The following is a 25,806-nucleotide window of genomic DNA, read 5'->3' as shown; positions in this document are numbered from 1 at the left end:
TTCTTATTTCGAATCATTTTCCCGATAAGCTTCTTTTTTCCAATTCCCGCGTCGCCATTTCTCTCGCCAAATTTATCCGGAGGAGGGACGCATATAACGCGCGCATTCTGCTCCACCATCGCGAATACCCTTTTTCGACGAGCACGAGATACGATCAAAGCTACTGTATCGAGAGCCGTAATAGAAATTAGGTTGCCGGTTATCCACCGTGAAAACGCGTTTCGGGAACGAATCGTTCCGCGAAACGGGCAATCGCGGAAGCTATTGGTATCGGGAAAGCTTGCACACCGGACCGCAAGAACATCGCGCACTCTGCACTCCGGGGTGAATCACGGGGACAAAAGCGGGTTTCGTTGATTTCGTTGAAGTCGGTTCTACGACCCCCGATGATGAACGCGAGCGAGCGACACCGCTTTGGGGATGGCGCGCGGCTCCGTCGCTGCCCGCTCGGCCTATTGTCGAAGACAGACAATACAGCGCGATAAAAACGTAAAATTGATGCTCTTTTGTTCGCATTGTTTGAGAAGCTGTACAACGTTTGTCGCACGCCTGGACGAGCCACTGTTATTGGCTCCAAACTACATTCTCCTGTTCCGTTTCGCCTTCTCCCCTTCTCCTCTGCGCTCCGCTCTTTCCCTCTCTCTCTCTCTCTCGACTTCTCATCGTCCATCACGCTCTCTCTCTTTCGCGCCCTTCTCTTACGTGCCACCAGAGAACAACCGCTCGCTTTTCCTACCCCCTTTCGAAACCTTTCGTCTCGTCAATAAGCCGGCATTGTGTCCCGCCACGCTTCCATAGTTTCACCGTTTTACATTGACCGCCGCTCTTCCATCCGAACCTTATTCCCTCTCCCGCGCTCCGCCTCGCCCCGTTCGATCTCTCTCGATTTCTTGTCGTCGTCGTCGTCGTCGTCGTCGCACGAATCGTCGACTTCGCCTCGTCGCGATTCTCCGCTCAACTGTGTCCCCGATCCCTTTGTCCCCCTCCTCAACGGTGTAATTCGCCGACGTCGAAGGCAGCCGACGTCGGAATCGCGGCCAGGGTAAAGTCGCGAAATTACTCGGGCCTCGTTACCGGCGGCAATAAAATTTCGCATCCCGGCAAATTACTCGCCGCTCTGTCCGTTGTAATTTACGCGTCAGATGGTAGGTAGACCGGATGATCAACGGAGTAGGGAGGGAGGGAAGGGAAAGATCGCTTTGAGCCAAATTGCGGAACTTTAATAAAACACGGGGCGCGAGAGAGGACGCGATGGAAACGATGGAAGGGATAATCGCGAGAGAAGAACGATTCGACGTGAACCGATTCGAGATGAAAATCTCGCTCGATCGAGGCGTGTCGCGAATTTTACAATTTCGTTCGACTCGTCGAAACTCGTCGTCGAAAGTGGCGAGTTTTCGTTCGCCGTTTAAGGGGAACTGCTCCCCGTCCTCCACTCGGTCGCACGGAGCAATATGATACAAAAATGTCAGCAGTATCCGGATAATTACATAACTGGTCTCAGGGGTCGGAGCCGGGAGATGGACGTGGCGACGAGAGAAGTTGGCCTCCTCCTGCGTGGAATGCGGATCGCGCGAGCGGAGGAAGAGGTCGCGACGGATAGAGCGCAGGGTGATTTCCCAGCTGACCTGTAAAGCAACTCCCGAGCGGACTGTGTCTCTCCTCGCAAACCAGTACTCCCGCTTCGTTCCTTTTCGTCCCCTGTATTTCTCCGTATCCCGCCCCCAACCGCCCGCCCTCCACCGTCTTCTTTGTTACTTTTGCATGCGTTCGCATCCGTCCTCCCTTCTCCTTCGCTCGTCTCGCGTCGTTCCTCTTCTTTTCATGGAAGAGAAACGCACGCGTGGAGATAAAAGGGAAAGAAACGAGGAAAGAAAAATTGATGGACGAAGGGGCGGGGATGATGAAAAAAGGAGCAACGACGGATTATAAACGGAAGGATTTAATTGGAACGGTTAACTCGACTTACCGATGAGTGCACTGTTGGCAAGCGAAACAATCCAGGTGATAGACGTTCGTCCTGGCCTTCATAACCATCTCGAACGGCGGTATCTGCTTGTTGCAAGCCGCGCAATGTCCCGGATTCCCGAACAGCCTGAGGTAGTCCCTCTTACAGAGGATAAGGTTGGCCCTGGTGAACAGACTAGAACCGACCTCTCCTAACCTACAGTCGCAGCACCCGCACTTCAGACAGTCCTCGTGCCAGAACAGGTCCATGGCCTTGAGGAGATACCTGAAGAACCGACCATAGTTTTCCTTCTTACCGACCAGTACCCTATCATTCTCCAGCTTCATCTTCCACCGGAAGATTTCCGGAAGAAGAAGTTTATCTTTCGATTAATTGAGATTTTTCCTTTTTTTTTTCTTTTTTTTTTTCTTTTCTTCCCCCCCCCCCTGCCTCCCTCCCTCGTTTGCGAACAATTTATATATATATATATATACATATATATGTTTATACACATGTTTTCGTATAATATTGATAATACGTTCTTTCTTTCTCTTTTTTTTTTTTTCTTTTCTCTCCCTGTTTTCAAGTAGAAATAAAACGCGATCGGTATCTCTCACCTTTCCGTGATCGCTTTCCCACAACCAGCGCACTCGTGCTGCGTCGCGCCATTTTTACTCGGCTCCGACTTGCTCACGTCCATCGTCATCGTGATTTCGGCTAGAGCGCCGTCTGCAACAAGGAACAAGAACGGCGACTCGTTAAATCCGCGACATCGTGAATCGTGTCTCCCCTACCATTGTGCTTTCGTAACAATGGCCCGCGCAGACAGCCACCACGCGTAATGTACACGTACGTCGTGATAATAAGCGTCTGCTAAGTGGCCGACAACACGCAATAACGATCCACGCTAATTGGGAACGGTCGTCGGTCGTCGCCGCGAGTTAAATCTCTCGGGTTACGTTTCTTTCTCCGCGGATCGACGGTTACTTCGACTCTAAATGCTTCTAAAAATACCAAAAATCTAAACCTTCCGATCGAATCGGGACGATTCGAAGAAATCATATTTCGAAATTACGTTCGTCGTGTGTAAATTTATAAACGATCGAGAGGAGAGAATTTGATTTGATCGTGGATCTCGGACGAACGAGAACTCGTGGTTCGAGTTAGGCTCGAGTATCCGATGACCGCGTTTCGAAGATCTACGGGGGCAGCGGGAGGCGGACGGTTCATCGATCGCGAGGAACCGTTCGAACCGATGTGGCCCGACGAACGGTTGAAAAGCGGCGCAGCTACGAGAGAGAGAAACAAAGAGAGAGAGGGGGAGAGAGGAATAACCACATTCGCAGGAACGAACGCGATTCTAAAGGCGATCCGAGGGAAGGAGGACGGCCGGCTAAAATGGTGAGTGGCTGCACGGCGAGGCGCGGGGGCTTAATTAATTAGCCGGATACTTTGAGTAACAATCCATTATTACATACAAACATCCTCGGCCCCGGGGCCGAGCTGTAGCTTTATGCTGCTAATTGGCCTTCTCAAAGCTTGGAGACCCGGGCACGAGTTATAAACGCCACTCCTCTAACTCGCCAGCATCCCGACTCCATCCCTCCCTCAACCTTCTTCACCCCCTCCCCCACCTTCTCTATTTCTCGTTTCCCTCTTCCCAACCGTTTCTCTCTGTCCCTCTCTCTCTCTCTCTCTCTCTCTCTCCACCCTTCTCTCTCTCTCTCTCTCTCTCTCTCTTTCTCCCCTATATACCCCGCGTGTCCTCCCCCTTGGACCACCACCACCACCACCACCACTACTACTACTACCGCCATCACCACTACTACCACACTCGCGCAAAACCCATACAACTAGACGCAGATATGGATACGCGAACGCGGCCACACGCATGTAAAAAGCGAGGGTGACAGAGAGCGCGGGTGGGACGTGGACGAGCGGAGGACGGTGGGAACGAAGAGGAACAGCTCGACGAGGCGGCAGAAGGAGGAGGAGGAGGAGGAGGAGGAGGAGGAGAGAGTTTGGTGGGATGAGAGAGGAGGGAGAGAGAGAGAGAGAGAGAGATGGTCGAGGTGGAGGAAAGGAGTGTGGGAGATGAGGGAGAAGGAGGAGCAAGAGGAACGACGGATAGCGCTAATAACGCGCTCGTGGCGCAAAAAAAAAAAAAAAAAAAAGAAAAAAAAAAAGAAAAAAAAAAGGAAGGAGTATAATTGCCAGCCCTCGTGGCAGGTATTTTTCAAATAGGACCCCGTCCGTTAATTGGAGGGCAAATTAAAGAGGCGCCGCGGAGGAAAAAAACATCATCCCTCTACCGCGTATCCCCTTGGCCCCCCTCTTAGCGTGCCGCACCTATCCGCGTATCCAAGAGGCGTCTCGTGATTCGTCAAACGATCTGTGCGCTCCATTTTTTCTCCGGATTTATTCCTCTCTCTCCTTTTTTCTTCTTCTTCTTTCCTCTCTTTCCCTCCTCCCCCTGTCTCCGCTTCTAACCTCTCCTTACCCCTGTCTCTCCCTCTCTCTCCTCTCTCTCTCTCTCTCTTTCCCTCCTTCCCGCGTCACCCATTCTTCCTCCCATCCGTTTGGTCGGTAACGCTTCTGGTAATTCGAGTGATACGCGATCGTCGGATCAAACTCCATCCGGACGAGAACACGCGAAGCGCGGGAGAAGGAAAAGAAAGAAAAACGGAGGAAGGAAGCGACGTGCGAAATTCCAGGGGAAAGGGAGGATGAAAATTTTCACGTGCCTACGAAATTCGCGATCACGAATCATCCATACCATCCGACTTGTCTCTTCCGATCATTCGGAAGAGATCGCGGCAGAGGGGCGACGCGCAAAAGCCTAGAGGGAGAAATCCGCTTCTTAAGCGCGTACCGATCGAACTTTTCACGGGTGTACAGTTATTTGTCAGCCGGGCTCGGGCTATCAAATTCCATCGCGCGGTATTCCATTCTCAGACGGCGACGACGCGGCGCTGATAAAATTCGATCTCGTCAATTTGATCATTTGTATTATATCTCGCGACCGATGCCCGCGTATCGGTAATCGACTCGATCGATCACGACGCGTGCGCGATGTATCACGGAGGGGGAGTGAAATCTCCGCGGGGATCTCTCTCTTTCTCTCCCTCTCTCTACCCGCGCGAAAATCGTTCTCGCGCGAAAAAAAAAAGGAAGTTGGTCGCGTGGAAACCGCCTTCTTCCGACGCGAATCGTAAAGTGAAAAGTTGATTTATGGAGGGGGGGGGGGGCATAGTAGTAGGTAGCAGCGTGACGGTGGCCGTGGACCCGATACAGGGACCCCCATCACTTCCGCGCCGACTGTCTTTCGTGGTTCCGAGCGAAATGGAGCGAGTCGAAGGGGTGTGGGCGCATCGGCGATCGACGAATAGGCGGCGGATACGAGTTTTTATTCGGTCAATATAAGGAAGGGCGCCCCTAGAGAAGATTACGAAACTGCCCTAACGGCAATATGGGATGGATATCGCGGATGGCCCCGCTGCCGTCCCCGAGATACGCTGTCGCCACGGACGCGGGGGGGGGGGGGAGGTAGGGGGAGGGAAGAGGGCTACCGGCTGGTTTAATAAAAATGTCAAATATAAAGTGGCCGGCCGGGGGACGGACGTTTTAGGAAATAAATAAAATGTAAAAGAAAGCGGGGAGAGGGGGGGGGAGGGAAGGGAAGGAAGGAAGAAGAGAGAGGCGGGGAGAGCGAGACGAATTCGTCGGTCGTTGCGTAACAATAAGCGAGAGAATAGGCAGGCTGTCGTATAATATGACGCGATGCGGGTGGAAATTGGCCTGTCGGATGGTTTAGAATATTTTTCGTCGCGAGTGAAATTAGTTTAAAAACTATAATAAAATTCAACGATCCTATTTGTGCGCCACCTGATCGCGTATTATTCCTCTCCCGTTTTTCGTTACAGGTTACGGTTACCTCGATATCGATACGTGACTTAAAATAACCCCGTTCTTATCCAGATTCCCCCCCTCCCCCTCCCCCTCCCCCTCCCCTCCCCGTCCCCCTCCCACCTCTAAAATGGCCAACGGTATAATATCAGGGGTTGGATCTATAGGGAAGAATTAAATTATGCGTTACGAATGAAATTACTTCGGGAAAACGAAAACGAGAATTCAACGACCCCGTTTGAGTCACTCGATCTCCTCGTATATACCACCACCACCACCACCACCACCACCACGCTTCTCCCGTTTCGTATTACAGATCCGCTGCAATATTGATACGCAATTAAGAATATCCTCTGCGTACTTGTCCGGATTCCCGCGCTCACCGGGGAACCCTGTTTAATTGCATCTAGCGTCGAAGCAATTAGACAAGTAATCTCACACGTATCTCTTATCCGCCCGTGGAACTCGATATATTTCGTGGCTGCGCGAAACGAGCCGATCAAATATGAAAATAACTCGGTCACGCTTTAACCGCGTCGAACTTGGACGAGAGAGAGAGAGAGAGAGAGAGAAGAGACGAAAGAGAGGAAAGAAACGAGGGAACGGAAAAAGAGAGGGGAAAAAAAAAAAATAAGAAGGAAAAAAATTGGTCGTATAAGAGAGAGGGGAAAAATCGGAACGCACCCTCATCCTCGTCGAGTCACGTTCCGCATCTTGCCGCGTGTCCTTCGAGGCGTGGATCGAGAGAGCGGCGGCGGCCGGTCTCGTCGGATACGCGTTGGGGACAGAGCGCAGGAGGATAGGGCAGGGTAGAGGGCACCACGAGGTGGCGCATAACACGAGGCACGACTGCAATTTCGGGGTTTAATAATGATCCCAGCCGACGGCTCAAGGCTGTATCCCGTGTCATTATACCGTGAAGTGGAGAGGCTGCTAATTAGTCATTAGCGTAGGAAAAAGACACCTTGAACAGGGTTGGTAGGTAGGTAGGTAGGTACAGGACGGGCAGCAACCCCATCCGACGGACGGTGGTGCATAGGTACGGGCAAACTTGAGCAAACAGGGTGTAGCTTCTAGCCTACGTCTAATTGGACCCTAGCGACGTAAGTTCTACTAATTGAGACCAGGCCTGTAACTATCAGCCGCGCGACAAGGGCCTTCGTAAATTCGCCGAGGATCGACGGTCGTCGGTGAATATACGTGTGCCCGTGTGTCGGCCGCGCCGCACACCCTCGCCGCGCCTCTCGCTTCCGACACGGGAACTGTGCCGGATCCCGCACGTTCCTTGTTTTCGCTCCTTTCGTCCCCCGTCCGTCTTGGAACGTTGAACTTTCACGCGGGAAAAAATCTGTATCGCGAATCTCTGAAAGAGGAAGAAGAGGAGGAAGGTGAGAGAAGCGTGGATCGAATGCAAGATATATATATATATATGTACACGTACATTTATAATTGAGAGAAGACTTGACACTCGAGCGAGAGAGAGTGGGCCGAAATTTTTCTTACTTGGTATATTTCATAAATGTCCGCACGGCCGCGCACCACTAATTTGCATCGTGTATCTATGCATATATTTCATGGTCTAGAAGTTATTAGTCTCGCTCCAGTAAGCGCGATACAGTTTGCAACCTATGACTAATTGGAAGTCGGTAACGTAGCTGCAAGTTTCGCTAATTGAGACGACCAGTTTAGTAACTACTAGAGAGCGCACGAAGGGCGTTCTCGGGGAAAGGAAATTTCTCAAGGAGAATTCGAATCAACCGGCGAGCCTTAATTTCATCCCTCCCTCCACCTCCACCTTCTCTCGTCGGTTGCTCCTCACACACAGTCCCACGGTCCTCTCCCCCCTCCTCCTTCCTTCGCCCGACCACCGACTACTACTTTCGTTTCAACCATCGCGCGCCAGATTAACGTTTAATTAAGCATTGGCGCTTTAACGGAACGCGGGTCCCGGCCGCGTTGATTTCACGAGTCATAGTTTCCGGTTGCGATATAAAACGAAATCGCCGGTTGATACGCCACTACTTTCGAACCGGGCGTCGTCCAATTAACCGGCGCGCCGGGAGGACGCGTTTAATCGTCCCAATTAATGGGCTCCGCTTCGAAATTTCGACCTCCTCCTGGAAATTCCCGCCGCAGACAAGATCGTTTCTCCGCGTCATCTCACCGCCACCGACCGATCTTCCTTGATCTTTTTTTAACGACCTTCTCCCCCTCCCCGATTTTTCGAGCGCGAGAGAGAGAGGAGAGAGAGAGAGAGAGAGAGAGGATATACGAGGGAGGATATAACAAACGCAATCACGCGATGCTCGACCATCCAAGCTTTCTAAGAAAGGTCCTCGAAATTCGAACAACACGATAACGACCGGGATCGTCCGTCCTCGCGGTCGAATCTCCTCCAACTATACGAGAAGACATATAAATTTCACAGCGGTCGCGTAACGAATCCACTGGGGAGAAAGAAGGAGAAGAAGAGAGCCGAAGAAGGAGGGTAGGAGAGAGAAAACGGAGGGAGGAAGCGGAGGGGGAAAGCTGCAAGTGGTGAATAGGGATGGAAGAGAGAGATGGAAGAGAAGAGAAGAGAAAAGGATGGCAGGGGAGGGGAAGGAAGGTAGGTAGAGCCAAATTTTAATTTCACCCCTAACAAGGGAAGGAGTACCGAGTAGGGTGCTCCTCGGCCCCTTCAGGACCATGCTATTCCATCCTTCAGAATCATTATATCGCCAATTAGAAGATAGCGGAGCTCGCCGACGCCTAACAAGCTTCCTGGGGAGACAGATCTACTCCCGATCTTACCGTTATACGCGCTGGCAACCGTACGAACCGCCGCTGTCTTCGTAGCGAGAGCTCGTTATAAAATATTCTTCTAACCGCTCTCTGTCTTTCCCTCGTTTGCGCCGTCCCTCCACCCCTCCCCCTCGCTCTCTGTTTTTCCTCTCCGCGAGTCGTATCTACGAGTCCAGATATTTTCGAAGCTTGGCGCTAATTAGCCGGTAACTACGCTAACGATTATCGCCGGGAATAACTGCGGAATTTCGTTTCCCTCGTGTCGTCTTTCAAACGGGAAACGGGTTTTTTCCCGTTTAATCAGTCCCCATTGAATTAAGAAAAATCCGAAACGGGACGAAGAGGAAACGGGAGGCGTAAACGGGCGGAAAAGAAAAGAATGGCAAAGGAGGAGAGGAGAATGGAGGGGATAAGGGTATATATCGGACTTTGAACTCCTTCCAGAATTCCTCCGGCGAGTTTATTTCCCACGTTTCCCGCCCGCTCGGTGGTGAAAATGTGGTACGTAACGCGCATCAATACGAAACGTTTCCCGTTTGACGCGACTCCCATTAAACCGTCCTCTCGAAGAAACAAGGCTCGAGCAACGCTACTAGCCCCTAGGATGACGCGTCGAGAGACGACAGGCTTGAGGTTGGAGTTGGCGGAGATGGAATTGTTCGATGGTGTATACGAGGGATATAGGGACAGATCGTGGGCGGATGCGCGTCGCCGATGTCGCCGTGAATAGGAAAGAATTCGATTTAACCTTATTTCTCTCCCTATCAGATCTGCGACGATAAATTTCAAGGGAGGGATAAAACGTAAAATTCTTCTTCTGCGATCGATTACACCGTTCGCTACCTTTCTCTCCCCCCCCCTCCCCTCCCCTTCCCCTCCCCCTCTTTTTCTTTTTCTTCTTCAAAATATATCGAAGCGAAGAACTTTTTTTGAAAAGAACGATTACTCTTCTCAACAGAGGATCGGATCTATTTTTAGATTCGATCGAATAAGAGATTAAATAAGCGATGATGAAAGTTTGAAAAAAAATTCAACGCCTTGTGTATTCAACGAATAGGCGGTATTCGTTTTCGAATGGACGCATACCGTCGAAACATGGATTTGAACAACCCTTCGAATCGACCACCCGTGCAATGTTTATTTTTGCCCTTGTCTATGTTATGTTTATATTTGCGCTACAAAACACCCTCCCCTTCCTCCCCTACCCCTTCGCCCGCCCATCTGCCCCCCCCGCCCGCCCGCCCCCTCCCCCCTCACCCCGGGAGGGAGGCGAAGTCGAGCAGATGACACAGAGAGACACGCGTGTTCCGAATTTCGCGATCGTCGTTACCGCGCCACGCGGCCAAGATACCCGCACCACCACCACCGCCGCCGCCACCACCACCGTCACCACCCCCGGCGCATATTTATTAATAAGGTTTCCCTATTGTCGGCCGAAGGACCATTCATTTAGCGCGAGCACTCACGTTCCCCGGGCTGTAATTAATAGTCGATCCCACGCGATAAAACGCAAAATTAATTACGTCGTACCGTGAAGAATAGCGCCGCGACCCGTCGAGGTTTACAGCGATCGCGTCTGCGCAATCTCTGCGATCGCCGAGCCAATATCGCGCCCCGACCAGCCACTGGATCTTTATCTTTTTTTTTTCGTTAAACGATAATTTCACTTCGCGAAACTTCAAATTTCCCTCTCCGGTTCATCGTCGATGAATCGACGAACGAGAAGAGAAGGGATCGAGGAGAGTTGGATCGAAATCGAGGCGAGGCGAGATCGGGATCGATCGTCTCCCGTTTCCATTTTTCCCAGACGATCCTCCGCTAATCGGAACGCTAAGCGAGATCGTATACCGTAGAGAAGGAGAGAAGGAGAAAACGTTTCAAAGTCGACTCGAGAGTCGAGAGGGCAGAATCGACGCGCGATACACTTTTCTCGGTAGGCAATATTCATAAATCACCGTACAGCCCACCCCGGCCATTCTCCTACCCCTCTTATATATACGCTTAGAATAAGCACCCCTTTTCCTGATAGAGGGATGCAGCGTCGAGGTCAACTCCCTTTTCTCTCCCTTCCATCCCTGCCCGGCCGAAGAAAGGCCGGGCAGAGCGTAGAGAGGGACGATGCTTTCTGGCGGAAAAAGGAAATTCCACCGAGATGGAGACCCAGAGAAGGGAGGAAGAGAGAGAGAGAGAGAGAGAGAAATGAAAAGAAAGGAAAAAAGGGAGGAAGGGGAGGAAGAGAGCGAGTTAGAAAACGAAGGTTACGAAGCAGGAGAAGGAAGGAGTTGTAGTCGAAGACGGAGTTACTCGGTGGTGAGAGGGGTCGGTCTCAGATTCTATTAAGATCTCAGTAAGTCTTGTTACACGGAGAGGCCACGCCGCAAATCTCGCAATAAAACAGCCACCGGTATATAACACCGTCTCGAGCGAGTCTCGAGATCGTTGCTTCGTTTACCGATGCACGGCGGCGTGGCCGAGTACGTTGCCAAACCCTCGTCCCACCAGGGGGTCCATTCCCCGCGCGGATTCCTCGCGTACACGAGCATCGGAAACGGAAGTCTCGGTTAATCCGGGGGAGAAAGCTGCGGGCTAACGGCCATCCTCCCTCCGAAAGTACTTTAAATCGCTCGCTCTTTGACTCGGGCAAATCGCTGGAGTAGTTTCGATGGATTCCCCCAAATCTACCATACGAGACGTTTGTCTTTTGATAAAAAAAAAAAAAAAAAAAAGAAAACGATCGTGAGCGATCGTAAGTATGAAACTTGAAAGGAAGAATTTCACGGGGGGAAGAAAGAAAGAATAATCTGATCGAACCGTCGTTCGTCTCTTACCGTCCCCGGTAATAAAGGGTCTTACTTACCCGTTGCCAAGAATAATCCTGTACAAATAACGCGGTACCGTATAAACGAGACAATAGAAGCTTAAAAGGTAAATATGAAGATCGATGACGCGAGCAGCGGCAAGCGGCGACAAGGGAGAGCAGGAATCGTGCGCTCGAGAGGATGGAAGGGGGGGGAGAGGGTCGGCCTCGGGGCAAGGGTCCGAAATCAATCAAAACATTAATTGAAAGAGCCGAGAAGACAACGGCGCCCGTTCGGCTAAGGCGGTAGCTACGGATGGTCTTGATAATCGAAAGATATCCCGGCCAATAGCCGGCACGCCCCGACCGACCGAGTAGCGAAGGAGAGAGGCAAAGTGGAGAGATAGATAGATAGAAAGAAAGAAGGAAAGAAGCGAGGAAAGGCGGACACAAACGGACGAGAGATAGACGGAGCAGGTTGCTTAAGGAGTCGTCGAGCGAGAAGGAAGGAAGGAAGGAGAGACTTCTCGAGGAGGAGCAACGAGGAGGAGGAGAGGAAAATTCGCGGCGAGAGAGACGGGAGACGGGCGTCGAGGTGATCGGAGGAAACGGAGTTCAACAAAGAGGACAAAGTGTTTTTAACCACCCAGGGAGGACGCGAAAGACCGGGCCGTCTTTGTTCGCGGTTTTAGAAGGGGGGCGCAGAAATTCGTGTATCCAGCGGGTATCGACGAGGGTTACGACGATGGAGAGCCGCGTGTACGCGTAGGTTATAACGATGGGCACGAGGAGGGGTAGAAAAATTGTTTATCGGGGTGGCAAACTCGATCATTCTGGTCAGTTGATTCGATTCGTTCGTAATGTACCGCAACCGCTGCTAATAGTACACGGACAGTTAATGAACGCGATCTCTATTCAATTGTGGACTGGCGTTATTAGTAGAAGCGGGCGTAGCCGCTTTATTAATTAATGAATCGATTTTAGTCGGTGGCCGGTTAATTATTCAACGTCGGTCGGCATCGGTGCAACTGCAAATGGTTCTTTAATGATCAAGGGGACACCGATATTGCGCGTTGCCCACCGACCGGTTGCCCGGCCTTCCTCCTCCTCCTCCTCCTCCTCCTCTTCTCGCTCCGTTCTATTCCTACGTCTACGCTTTATACCATCGTGTTCCATCCCGTCCCGCGTTGATCGGATCCATCGCGCGTTTACCTCCTCCCTCTCCCCTCTCGTAGATTTACGGGTTTACGTTTTCGATCGAGGTGGAGCGCGGTAGTGGTGAATCGTCGAGACCGGAAATCGCTACCGCAACGATCCTTCTCTCCGAGATTCATCGATCCGAGATTCCCCTCGTAATCCCCTCGATCTTCGCTGTTATCGAACAACGGCAAACAGGCCGCTTCCCCCAACGAAACGAATTAAAGTTTCGGTTAATTATATTCGGGCTCGCGTGCCGTGGCTCGCCCTCCGCCCGCACGGAGTGGGGTTGCACGCGAAAAATTTAGACCTCGCTCTCCTATCCGACGCCCAACCTTCCCTCCCTCTCTCCTCTCCTCCCGATGAAATTCCTCGGCAAGAATGAAGGATTCGCGCGTGGTGGAGAAGAGGAAAAAGATCGAGGAGAGATATGGAGGAGAGGCATCGCGTGAAAAAAAAAAAAAAAAAAAGAAAAAAAAGAGAAAAAAAGAAAATCTCGTAAATGGGATATCGGGAAGGGGCCGACGCCCAGAAGGACGCGGCACTGCCACCTGGCGGAGTGCCCAAGGACCCGCCAAGGGAGGCTTCAATCGGCGTAAAAGCAACGCCTCTGGATAGGGACGGCGAGGGGTGAGGGGGAGGTTAGAAGTTAACTTGGAAGTTCGCGGGTGAGTCGCGTGGTCGGAAAGACGAGGACGGGGAGAACGTGGACGCTCTTCTGTAAGAGAGGGATGAAAGAGGGGGAGGAGGGAGGAGGGAAGAGAGGGAGAAAAGGATAGCGTAGGATGGTCAGTCTCGGAGATACACGTTCGACCGGTGCACCACCCGACTTAAGAGGATTACATTTGATATTTCGATCGGGCAAAGTGGCTTTTTATTGGACATTCGCCTCGGAATTATCGCTGACGCGTGTCGAAAGACATTACGCGTGGCCGGCATTATTAAATTATATCGCGACTGACGGCGCGACCCCTCCCCCTTAACCTCCCTCCCCCTCCCTCCCTCCCTATAATTTCCTCGGCAACGCCGACAGATACCTCGTACGATCGAACGAACCAAGATCGAAGATATATATTACATTCACCTGTTTTCCAAAATCTTCGAATCTTTCGAATTTGTTGTGACGAGTGAAAAAAGAAAAGGGACGAAGGGAGAGAGAGAGAGAGAGAGAGAGAGAGAGGGAAGAATCGGTAATTGCAGGATTATCGTGATTCGGTGCGTAGACACCTGGCACAAGGGTCGGGTTCGGATTCAATCGAAGGCGGCTTATAAAGAAGAGACGGAAACGTGAAGGATGATTATGCGGGGATGGTGATTCGTTTCTGGATATAGCAACGTCGAAACGTTGTTGTACACGGATACCGCGTACAGCGTCGTAGCAACGTCGATGCGGCGCGACACGAGGGCTCAGGCGTCACGGTCATACTTCTGCTTTTAGCCGGAGCTAATTAGCTGCACCAATTTGTCGGTGTAAAATAAACGTTCGCTAGACCGTTCTCTCCCTCGTCCTCCCAGTTTTCTCTCGATTTATTTGTGCGCGGATCCAGCCATGCCGCTTCGAACGAGCCACACAGACGCGATACAACCAAACGATCTCTGCCTCGGTCTTCGTCTCAACTGCTCCCGCCTCCCCCTTCTCCGTCTCCCTCCTTCGTCTCCCGCGGACTTCAAACGAAATAATTAAGTCACTCCGTACGGGAGGGCGACTAACGAGACCGCCGCCGCTACTAAAACTGGCGCCAATTATTGAAATTCAAACGGACAGCCCTCGCGTTTCTCTCGGCCAACGGACAGCCCCTTAGATATCCGGTCCCGATGAATCGTGGTGAGAGAGAAAAATGAACGGAGGATGATGCAGCGTGGGCGGATGGCAGGTTTGAGGGAGTTGGGGAGAGAAGCGGGATAAATTAGATCATCGTAAAAATCGTATCAATTTAATCGCAGCGAGATAACGATATATATATAAAATACGGTTAGCTTTGATTCAAAGATCAGTTGTTCACAGGGTAAATCGTGAATAGTACTTTCATGAATGAAATTTTTTTTTTTTTTTTTTTTTTTTTTCGTCTACACACAGCTCGCACGAGGGAGATAAACATCGGCCGCGCGGCGTATCAAAGTCAATTAAAGCGAACGACCGATGTCCCATTCGTAATAACGGCGGTATTGTGTTATGAGCGCGATGAAACGTCGAGTTTCGCACGGTAATTCCGAACGTTGATTGAAAAAAATTCCCCCGTCCCCGCGCCCCACTGTAACCGAGCGCCACTTTACCAAAAAATTAACGCACACACGCGCGAACACGTCGACATTTGACGGGATGCGGATTAACTCCAACTTCTAAGGAATCGGTATCGCTAACGCGGCAACCATACGAACGCGTTGCCTTTCGTTGCCACTAGGCAGGGACGAGGACATTCGAATCGAGCCACCGACACGATGACTAAACGCTACGCGTCACGATGAGACGAGAAGAAAACAAGAAAAAAAAAAAAAAAAGAAAAACAAAAAAAAAAATGCGACCGCAATTAACAGATTTATTCGTCTTCGTGTAACGCGCGATATCGGAACTGTGAATAATTTTCACCTTCCATTTGTCTCCCAACCATTTTTTTTCATTTACCATCTTTCGCATGCAAAGAGGATTACGCGGAATTTTATAACAATTTTCAAACGACGCGGATTGAGCGGGAACAAGCACGCGCGCGCGCGCGCGCGCACACGTTAATCGCACCGCTGTGGAAGGGGCAAATGCGGTTTTCACCGGAAGCCCCTGTTAAATTGAACGTGTGATCGCGCTCTGAACCAGGCTGCCCGAATGGAACTTGTGAAATTTGAATTACACACCGCAAATTCCTCTTTCACGTTTCGTTTTTATCATTGCAATTAGCGATGATATTTGTGTGCGTAAAAACAAAAAAAAAAAAAAAAAAGAAAAGAAAAGAAAAGAAAAGAAGAGAAGAGAAAAGAAAAGAAAAGAAAAAACGGAGACAAAGAAAAACACGCTATCCATTCGAAACGTCAAAAATCATCGAGCAAGTTGTACGAATAAGTTGTCGATAATTGATACTTGAGCAATTTCTTTCTTTTCGAAAACTTACCTGACAGAGTTCGAAGCTCGAGCCAGTTTCCACGGATGTCACCTTGTGCCGAGAACGATTCTCCAGATTCCCTCTGTCACGTGACACCACTACACCAGCTGCACAGAACAACGTTCACTGTTTATCAATCGACTCGCCATGGAAAATCGAAACGAGTTCGCGCGTAATTCGTTCGAATTATGTAATACGGAGGGGACCGACGTCGTTTCTATTCTGTCACGAGGAACGAGGTATCATCGCGAACGTTCCTCGAACACCGTGAACACGACGACAGAGGATAGACGAGTAGCAGACGAGGAGCGAGATAGACACGAAACCGCCGGTTCGGCGGCCAGTTGTAAACTACCGAGTACCGCGTGCGACCGCGGCACGCCACCGAAAGTGATAAATCCCCACTTCTTCCACCGTTTACCCCTCTATCCGCCCCACTCTCGTGCCCGTATCCCCACCACCTGGCGGATTTCCATCCCTGCGTCGCTTCTCTCGCCTTCCCCTCCGGTGACGATCCACCCCACTCCTGTCAGTCACACTCGACCGTCATCGCACCCGTATCCCGAACCCGAGGAACTCGCACAAGCCGAAACCCGTATTTGCACCCGCCATCAAACGCAACCCGCACTCGCTGCCCCACTCCGCGGCCGCCTATCATCGAACCATTTACGCTGCCGCACAGTTTAACTGCTACTCGAGCGAAATTCTCGGGCAGCGAGGAGCGCGGGGATTCGCGTTTCAAGCCGATTAAGACGATGATCAAAGCGCCAATCGGTATCGGATACGGAATATGTTCCCACGAGTCGAGTGCGGATCCGATCGGAATGGAGAAGAATAAACAGATTTTCTAAGCGAAGATGTTTTCTTTCCTTTCCTATTTTTTCTTTCTTTCTTTCTCTCTTTTTCTTTTTTTTCCTTTTTAAGAGGTCGATTTGACTTGTATATTCGTGGTAAATTGATTAAATGCGGGGATAACGAAGCACCGACCGATACGGATCGTTTGGAATGGCAAAGGAGAAGGACTCGATGGAAACGATTTTCATCGAACTATACACGGTTCAATAATAACCACGCGGGCATCGGGCGGGCATCGTAGGAACAGAAGTGTCTCTAATTACCGTCCTTTCGAGGATAAATCAACGAAGGAGATTCGCTTTGTATCGGGAGATGAAAGCGTATACGTGCAAATACCGTGTATATATATATATATATATATACACGCGCGCGGTGAAGTTGGAGGGAAGGAAAGTGTAACAAAGCGATGGAAAGAGAGAGGAGGGAGAGGGAGAGAAAGAGAGAGAGAGAGAGAGAGAGAGAGAGAAGGCAGTAACGTGGCGGATCGTAATCCGAGTTGAGACATAGCGACGGAGGATTAACCACCGAAGCGGCGTGCTCGCATCGTAGAATTCCACCCCTAAAATCGCCCCTACGAACCCTACCATTCCTCGACGCGAGGCGAACGCAGGGATGGCATCCCTACCTATATGTCTGGCTCTCCCGGTGGGAGACGCGTCTCTACCACCCCTACGAGGCCACACCTCCCATTACAAAAATTACACTGGTCGCTGATTTAGTGTTCTGCGCCGGTTCTTGGCGGGGGGGGAGGAGGGGGGGGGTGTCCGCGGGGCAAAGGAGGCACAGAGGCTCGTGGAGCTGCCGTGGCGCGCGCGAGGGTATCTCGATGGGGGTGGTAAAGTGGGGACGTAAGTAATGAAAGGGTTGCCGCCGGCTTCGAGAATCACGGAATCATTCGCCAGATTAAATTAGAAAGGCTACGACCTTTTTTTCCCGCTCCCATCCACTATCCACACCTATGAGCTACCCAACTGAAATGGATTAGGCCGTGTTTACCACCGCCATCCACGATGGGCCTCTCTTTTAATTACCGGCTGATTTACGACCGGCCGCTGATTAAATCAGGGGAAAAGAGTGGATTACGCCTCGCGCAAAATGATGATATTTCCGTGAAATTTCGTTCGACTCGACTCGACTCGACTCGACTCGACTCGACGCTACACGACTTTCCTCCTTTCGTCCTCGATTCACCGCCCTCCCCCTCCTCCAGTTTCCCGGCCAACCCTCTCCCGATCGGTGCGCGGCTAAATTTAACGTCCGCCAAGTTTCCGGTTCACGGGAAACGCGCCGCTCTATTTTTCGAATCGGGATTTCGACGCGTCGGTTTACAATCCGCATCCACCCTTTTTTTATTTTTTTTTTTTTTCGGCCAACCCTTGCCGCGTATATATACGTACACGCACGCGTAGACGGCTACGCAGCCTTTTTTTCTCCCCCTCCCCTCTATTTTTCGCGCGGAGGACGAAATGAAATTGGGGCGATTGCCAGGTTTCATCTGCAATCAGGAACGAAACTATCTATGTTGAATTTAATTTCGTAGAATGTCGGGGGAGGTCCGGGCTGTCGGTGCTTTTAACTCGCGGCGGCCAAGCTTGGAAACGGCGCGGCTCGTTTCGTGTCACTTCCGTTGGTTGGAAAACCAACCCCCGACCTTGTGTGCTCGGGAATCGCGCGCAGAAAACACGGCGATGGGAGTGGATTTTTTAAAAGCCGAACGGAATAAACCGGGGGGAGGGGCGGGGGAGGGGAGGGAGGGGAAAAGTACCCATGGATCGTTTCGGAGAGTCCGATTCTCACGTCCATTACGGGCGTGGAAGCGTGGCGTGGCGTGGCGATCGGTGGACGGTGAATCAAAAATTCTGGGTTAAGTTAATGGGTCGGACGGATGAATGATCCGTTCGAAGGAATAGGATACACCTGTGTGTGAGGAGACGGGAGGCAACGAAACGTGAGAATGAGAGGGAAAGAGAGAGGGGAAAGGTTGGGGAAAGGGAGGAGAAGGGGAAGATGGGAAAGGTACTAATCACTTCTAGGGACTTTAATGGAGGTTTTCTGTACGCCGTCTACTTTGTCCACGACTTATACCACTTCGAACCGGTTGGAAGTAGAGTATTTGGGAGAAAAAGCAGGCGGAGAGTAGCGTTACGTGTATTAAACTAAACGGCACTCGGGTAGGTAGCTAGCTAGCCAGCTATCCAGACCACCGAGTTCTCTTGTCTCCCCTTTCCCCCTCCCCCTCTCCCCCTCTCCCCCGAAGAAACGTTCCGTGTCGATGCCGAAATAAATTCTACGGCCGCCACCCGCAACCCCCTTGTGCCCGACCCATTCGAGTTTCGCCCCGAACGGATTTATTTAGCGTTCGTTAATTAAGAGAGCCCGCGCCGGTTTCAACTTCTAAATTCGATCGAGCTTTTCTTCGATAAAACCTAAATTTCCCGTAGTCACGCGATACACCCTTCTCGTCCCTCCCCCCGGTAATTGCCAGGATGTTGCGCCGAAACAGGGAACACAATTCAACGTCCGTTCCCGTTAACGAGATCGTAATGATAATTACAAATTTTTCGTTCGAGACGTGAACGCGAGTCAAATATTTTAAAGAGAGAGAAAGAGAGAGAGAGAAAGAGAAAAAAAAAGAAAAAAAAAAGAAAATTCGCAATCGTTGCATACCCCTGTATAATTTTAATAAAAAATCTAATAAAAAAGAAACAATGGGTCGGATCGGGAAATCAATATCGAACGAGATTGTAGAAAACAAGAATCATAAACTCGGAGTGGAATTTCCTAAAAGAGAATAGACCGCGTACGTGGTCGAGGACACCATCTGTCCGATTTTCACGTGCAACTTCCCCGCCAGACACGAAGAGAAGCGAATTGGGAAAAATTTGATGGCCAAGTTTTCCCCGCCAACACCATCGGTCCCTGGATATTGATATCCCCGGACCGATGAGCAAGAGGACAAACACGCGCGGAGAGACGTCCCGTTTTCAAAGTTGCCACTCGACTCCAAGTGCATCCCCCTGTCTCTGTTCAACATCCAACACGGGCCAAGGTAGGAAGCGCGCGTGTTCGCGCTCCGCACGCTCTCCGCTCCCGCTCCGTGGATTTATTATGCATGGACCTGATGTATCGGACATCGGCCGGACAGCTCTACGTGGAGCGGACGTGTGTGTGTGTGTGTGTGTGTGTTAGTGCCGCTCAAGTGGCGTTGCCCATCAACGAAGCTAGACGTTACTCTCAAGAGTGGACCGAGAAAGGACGGTTGGCGAAGGAAGAAAAAGAAAGAAGGAAGAGTGGATGAGAGTAGAGCTACCTCTGCCCTCCTTCTGCCCCTCCTTTCCTCTCCCTCCCTCTCTCTCTCTCTCTCTCTCTCTCTCTCTCTCTCTCTTCTCCGTCCATCTTCGAGCCAACTTCTATTCGTCTACCGCTACCATGTCTTATCCCCGATGACACGCGAGCCAACGCACGCGAGTCAAATATAAATATATTTTCATTCGAGCCAATTGTTCCCGTCCCGTCAATTATTCGTTCTGATCACTCCCGAACGTCTTGTTTCATAAAATAGTTGGACGTCGAGCGTTTTTCCAGGCCAAACCCTCTCTCCTCTCCTGCCCGATTACCGGCCGAGAGCACGCGTACCCTCTTAAAAATGCTCACCGTTCCGCATCTCCACGGGAAAATATTTGTGCAGCGAGCGCTGTTACACGCCTCCCCGACGCGAGTTCCTACGCGTTCCGCCCCGTTGTTGCCCCGTTATCCAAACACGTAGTGGATATCCTCCGCGCGCAACGTCAAATATTTTTCCGAGCGTGAACCGGGCAAACAACAACGGACAGTTTCTCGCCTATTAGGCGATACGATAGCCTCGAATTCTCGAATTCTGCGGACGAACGATAGAGGGAGAACGGTTTTTGGTCGCGATGCGAAATCGGGGGGCGGGAGATTGCCGGATTTTGGAAGGACGGAGATGGCATCGATGCTCGTGTGGCACAGATACCGAGAGCTTTTCTGAAGGAGCAGGGGTCCATTAGCCGACTCGCCTGTCTTCTGAGTCCATTACAAGATGAGCCACCATCCCCCGAGCGTCCTACCCTCCGTTTCCAACTTACTCGACGATACGCTACGATCCATACCCACCGTATAGATCCTCTCCCTCCCTCTTCCTCTCCTTCCCATTCTTCTCCACCCCTCCAAACCTTTCTCTCCCCCACTTCTCGCCCACCCTCGACTTCTCGATCCCTCTTCTTCCTCTTCCTCCTCTGTCCGGCCTCTTAATCCTTTTTCTCGCAAATAGGATAGCTACGTAAAAAGGTATCGGCCATTACCTCGCGGCGTCGCTGTGTAATTACACCGATCTACTCTCGATACGATCCCTTCATCGGGAACGTTCTTCGGGAGAGCAGCATTGGAAGCTGCAACCGTTACAAACCGTTCGAATCCGGGACTCGTCGTCGCTCCTATTTATAAAAGCGCACGTTGCGTGTTCACGATTAATGTCCTTTATTCTGCGAATAACTCAACGCCCAAGGACCGAATGAAAAACGAGCGACATCGTTCGAGCGAAGAATAACGAGATACAGGATACGTTGAATACGTACGTACGTCGCTCGTACAATACGTGCGAGCTGCGATATACATATGCCGTCGTGGCGTGGCTAATCGTATTTCTGTAATAGAAGAACAAGCCAACGTGTGCGAGTGCAAGGGGTGCCCTAAATCACGATGCGTCTAAGGACGGATCAGAGGATTACGTTGGAACGGTGTGTATATACGTATATATGTATATACATAGGTACGTGGGAATGTCCATGGTGAAACGAGACGCGGCCGGCCCGCTCCCTTTTCACGCATTATTCGCCATAAAGTATGTACAAAAGAAAGAGGATCGTGACGCATCGGTCGCCGCCACTCTTTCCCTTCTAGCTGCTCGCGCGCCGCTTCGAGCCTCCGCTCCTTCTCTCCGTCTATTTCTCCTTCTCCGGCTTCCACTAGCGTCGCCGCTACTGCGACGCTCCTTGATTTATTCACCCTCTGAATTTTTTACCGCGCCAACCTTTACCGGCAGCCTCTGCGGACCTCGTCCGCCCCAAACGAACTCGTACATCCTTCCAGCTCGCTTCTCGGACACGATGTATTACCGGACCTCCTTTCAGACCGCCTTCCGAGTCGAGTATCTTCTCCACGATACAACCAGCCGCGCACACTTTGGATAATTGAGTCTACGCACGTATCCCCTAACAGGAACCAACCCCTCCGATAGAATAGAAACGCCCGAGCATAAAATTGATAAAATTCGGCTGACGAGACTGTTAACTTGGCCGGTTGACGCGACAACCGTTCGCGGGATTAATCGAGGGAGACTCGATTTAACGAAGAAACGAGAACAACAACTACGTCGTTCCGCAACTATATCCGCGGTGTACGATATATAACGAGTATTCGCGTCGAAGAAACATAGAAAGATGGACGTTTTCGAGGAACGCTTCGCGTCACCAGACCCAGTTTTCAGACTGGGTTGGGTGGGGAGAAGCACTTTTCGCGTAGGCACGCGCCCCTCATCACCAGCCCTATAAGCAATTCTTATAACGAGCGTCTTTCGTTATCGATAAAACGATTCTCGATAAACGGTTACGGTCTCGCGGGTGGCGAAAGGCGTAACGATAAATCGATGCGGCACGCGTTATACGCGGTTGTACCGCGATAAAGGTTGTACCGCGCACAGCCTGTCAATCAAGATGGTGGCGTGCGACGTCGATGCCGGGAGAGCAATAATTTCAAAAAATGCAATAATAGTGCGCGCGCGACTGGGACCGTAATGGATAAATTGCTGAGAGCCCGCCTGTACATACCGATAATACGAACAGGCAGACAGGCAGGCAAGCAGGCAGGCAGGCAGGCAGGCATGTGGGGTGGATGGATATTGCTTAGCGGAGACTGGAGAAACCCCTCTTTCCTATATTATTCTCCCCATCCCCCGTTATACTATATATATATATATATTTCGTCGAGCGAACGAGCCGAGCAACGCGCAAACGTTCAAGAACCCGGCTACTGATAGAGAGAGAGAGAGAGAGAGAGAGAGAGAGAGAGAGAGAGAGAGAGAGAGAGCAGTTTTTCAGAGCGCGCGGATAATTTTCAATAAGGCAGCCGCGGCGCGACCTTCGACTTAACCACCCTCTCTCCCTCCCTCGACACTTACGCACCGAGCTAGATTGAAATCGCGGGATTGCGCGGCGAATCAAGAGCGCGGCAGGGAGAGGGGAGGGAGGGAGGGAAAGAGAGAGAGAGAGAGAGAGAGAGAGGAAGGGGGGAGGAGGAGAGGGTGGAAGCTAGTTTTCGAACCGGCGCGCGTTTCCACGTCCCGTTCCCGTGTTTGTTTCCGCGTTTTTATTTGACTTGGGTTATTTCGTCGCCGAAATACTACTACGCGTTGTTTGCCCTCCACGCTGGTATTATCCGTTCCCGAAATATTAAGCAACTGTTTGCTAGGACCGTGGGCCAGATATATTCGAAACTTTCGACGATCGTTACACGATTTTTCCCTCCCCCTACCGGGGGGAGGAGGTCTCAAGATCGATCCCCCTTCCCCCCCCCCCTCCCCGCTCCTCCTCCTCCTCCTCCGTGGACCGCTCGGTGGACGAGCTCGTTAAAACCTCGGTTAAAAATCATCATCGGTTCGTGGATTAAAAAAAAAAAAAAAAAAAAAAAAAAAAGAAAAAAAATCATCAATCGATAGTTTGGATCGGTAATTGAGCAAGATATTCCATTCATCGACGATAATTGGCTTATTGGCATTAATAAAACCGACGGCAGATACCGACGGGTACGCATCGGGGTCTATGCACGTACACGCGTGCTGGCGAATGCGTGAGCGAGCACAGGGAAGGGAGGAAGGGAGACGCGAAGACGGGCGAGGTGGAGGGAGAAAGAGAGAGAGAGAGAGAGAGAGAGAGAGAGAGAGGGAGCGCAGCTGCAACGCAAAGGTGATTAGAAGGTCTGCTTGCTTTCCTTGCCAATGTCTCCTCGATAAGATAAATGTTCCACGGCCGTTTCGAGCCCGATCAACGCGCTGCTTCAATTTTCCCTCCGTAACCGCTCCCTTTACGTTGAAAATTGAATCAATCGCGTTACCCCGCCTCGCACCACCGACCGACCTTGATTGTCTGCGGATTATACACAGGCGTCCCCCCTCCGACCGAGAGGGAAAATTTAGTCATCGGTTGAAAAGACGGAGAGAGGGAGAGAGAGAGAGAGAGAAAGAGGGAGAAAGCAAAACGGCCAATAATGTTCGGCTCGATAAATCGAGTAAGGTGGCTAGAATTTAACGCGCGTTGCTCGATCGTAGACGGATTTCGCGCGAGACGCGACTATACCGCTACGCTGTTCCCGCAAAAATTAAACGAATTCGAAATAGAAGGATCTCGTGAAATTTCGTATCGGCCACGCGCGAGAAAGAAACGACAAAGAGAAGAATAATCTCTTACGCTTTTTTTTTTTGGCGATCGAACGAAAAGTTCGATCGAGGAAATCTATCCGAGATTGGTCGCAGCCGCGCTTTACCTTTTAGGGGGAAATTTTTCGTTTCGCGACAGATCATCCCCCGCGCGGGAAACAAGCATTCTTAACACATAAGCGGGAGATCGGTGTTGGAGGCGCAGCCGGGACCGCAGCAACGGACGAAGTAATACAGATAAAAGCACGGAATCATAAATAATCCATCGCGTAACGTTCCGTTACTTACCGCGCGAGTACTCGAGCGATACTCGGCTCGATCCGTGGCGGCGTTTCCGCGAAAACTTGAAAAATCGGAATACGCCGCATCGAGCAAATGGAAAAGCCCGATGCGAAGGACTTCGAGAGAGAGAGAGGTGAGAGGTGGAGGAGGAGCGAGGGTGGCGGTGGAAGCCCAGCGTATTTACATCGCGGCTTACCCGTGATTATTTTTGCTTCTGGGAGTTCGCTACCGTCTCGAGTATAAGCTAGAGGCAGATAATAAAAGCCCGGTGGCAAGAGTGGAGGAGGTGAAGGGTCTAAACGGCGCTGAAGAGAAGAGACGTGGAGCGTGGGGGAAAGGAGAAAGGGAGCAGCGATATTTCACGGGTTTCGCGTGCGGGCGAACTTTAATAATATTCGTTCCATCAGGTATGGCCGGCCTCATATTAAGTCGGTCCGCGGCGTTGAACGAGGCGCTGCTGCAGGGACGGCAGGCAGGATGTGACGAGAGAGAGAGAGAGCGCGCGGCGGAACGAGAGGAGAGCGGGAGGAGGAAAGGAGAGGATCGTATAGACGGTTTGGCCGGGAGAGGGGGGGGGGAGGAAGGCGGCCAGGGGAGCACAGAATGAGACGTGTAATAAAGTGAGTTTTTAATTTCCACCGGTGCCGGTGGTTGGCCCCACGGGTAGGGGTAGAAGGCACGGGTTTGCCCCCATGCCTGGTGCCCCGGCCTCGTGGCCTGTCGGCTAGTATTACTAGATAAATCACCCAACAGGCAATAACCTCCCGCCCTGCCCGCCCGTTCTTGCTTGCGAGCCACCTCTGCCCCTGGATCTCTGCCACCGACACCGCTCATACGCGCCGCTCCCCGAAGAACAACCCTTGCAAACGAGACCGCCGATTTTACACATCTTCCACCACCGAACGGAATCGAACGGGATATCCCTAGGGTGGTTTCCACGCTGCGATGCTTCTGATAAGTAGCAACCGTATATATATATATATATAACCCGCGTGAAATCCGCGAGAACGTAAAAGTGTCGATGAGAGACGAAACGATCGATCGATGATCTTTTTTTTACGGTCGAACGCGTGGCGAACTCGATACATTTGGGAAAAGTAGTTTCGTTTCGAGACGAGGAGCGTTCCGTTCCTCGAACAACGGAAACAACGAAAGCGGAGAGACGTGGGGAGAAGCGACGAAAAGATTCGACGACCGGTGGTGGATACGTCCCGCATCGTTTCTCGGATTCTTCCCGGATAACCTGAGAAAATACAAGGGGTCCCTTGGGGGAACGGCCGGGTCAACACTCTTAAGTCCGTCCTGCCAACGAATTAATGTCCTCGGATTACAGAAACGGGCCGTTGGGAGAGATTTTCGTCGGGGACCGACGAATACGTTTTTAAAATTTACTTTAAAACCTGAATCCTCCTCCCTGTACACGTGTCGTCGAGGAAATACACGTCGACTGAAAATACGTGGAACGGGCAACAAAGACCGGCAAGAGGGAAAATTT

General features: G+C 51.2%; 1 protein-coding gene across 3 annotated transcripts in view; it reads right to left on the bottom strand.

The window, feature by feature from the left end:
• The window catches only part of LOC100866008 (LIM domain only protein 3), a 58,697-nt gene that overhangs the window by 7,661 nt on the left and 25,230 nt on the right, over positions 1–25,806 (bottom strand). The window contains exons 2-4 of one of the 3 annotated variants that reach the window (XM_086907008.1): positions 15,734–15,831; positions 2,566–2,677; positions 1,970–2,233 (exon numbers count right to left, since the gene is read on the bottom strand). In XM_086907008.1, coding sequence (XP_086763134.1) covers positions 1,970–2,233; positions 2,566–2,654 — 353 coding nt within the window. In that variant the 5' untranslated portion in view covers positions 2,655–2,677; positions 15,734–15,831. Of the gene's footprint in view, positions 1–1,969; positions 2,234–2,565; positions 2,678–15,733; positions 16,081–25,806 lie in introns of those variants that run through there. The other 2 variants (XM_086907010.1, XM_086907011.1) reach the window with 2 other exon arrangements.

This window comes from Apis florea, unplaced genomic scaffold, assembly GCF_048593485.1.
Source record: "Apis florea isolate Af1SG1 unplaced genomic scaffold, ASM4859348v1 contig_2495_pilon, whole genome shotgun sequence".
NCBI classification, from domain to species: Eukaryota; Metazoa; Arthropoda; class Insecta; order Hymenoptera; family Apidae; genus Apis; species Apis florea.
Note: the sequence above shows the minus strand (reverse complement) of the source record. Positions and strands in the feature narration are given on the sequence as shown.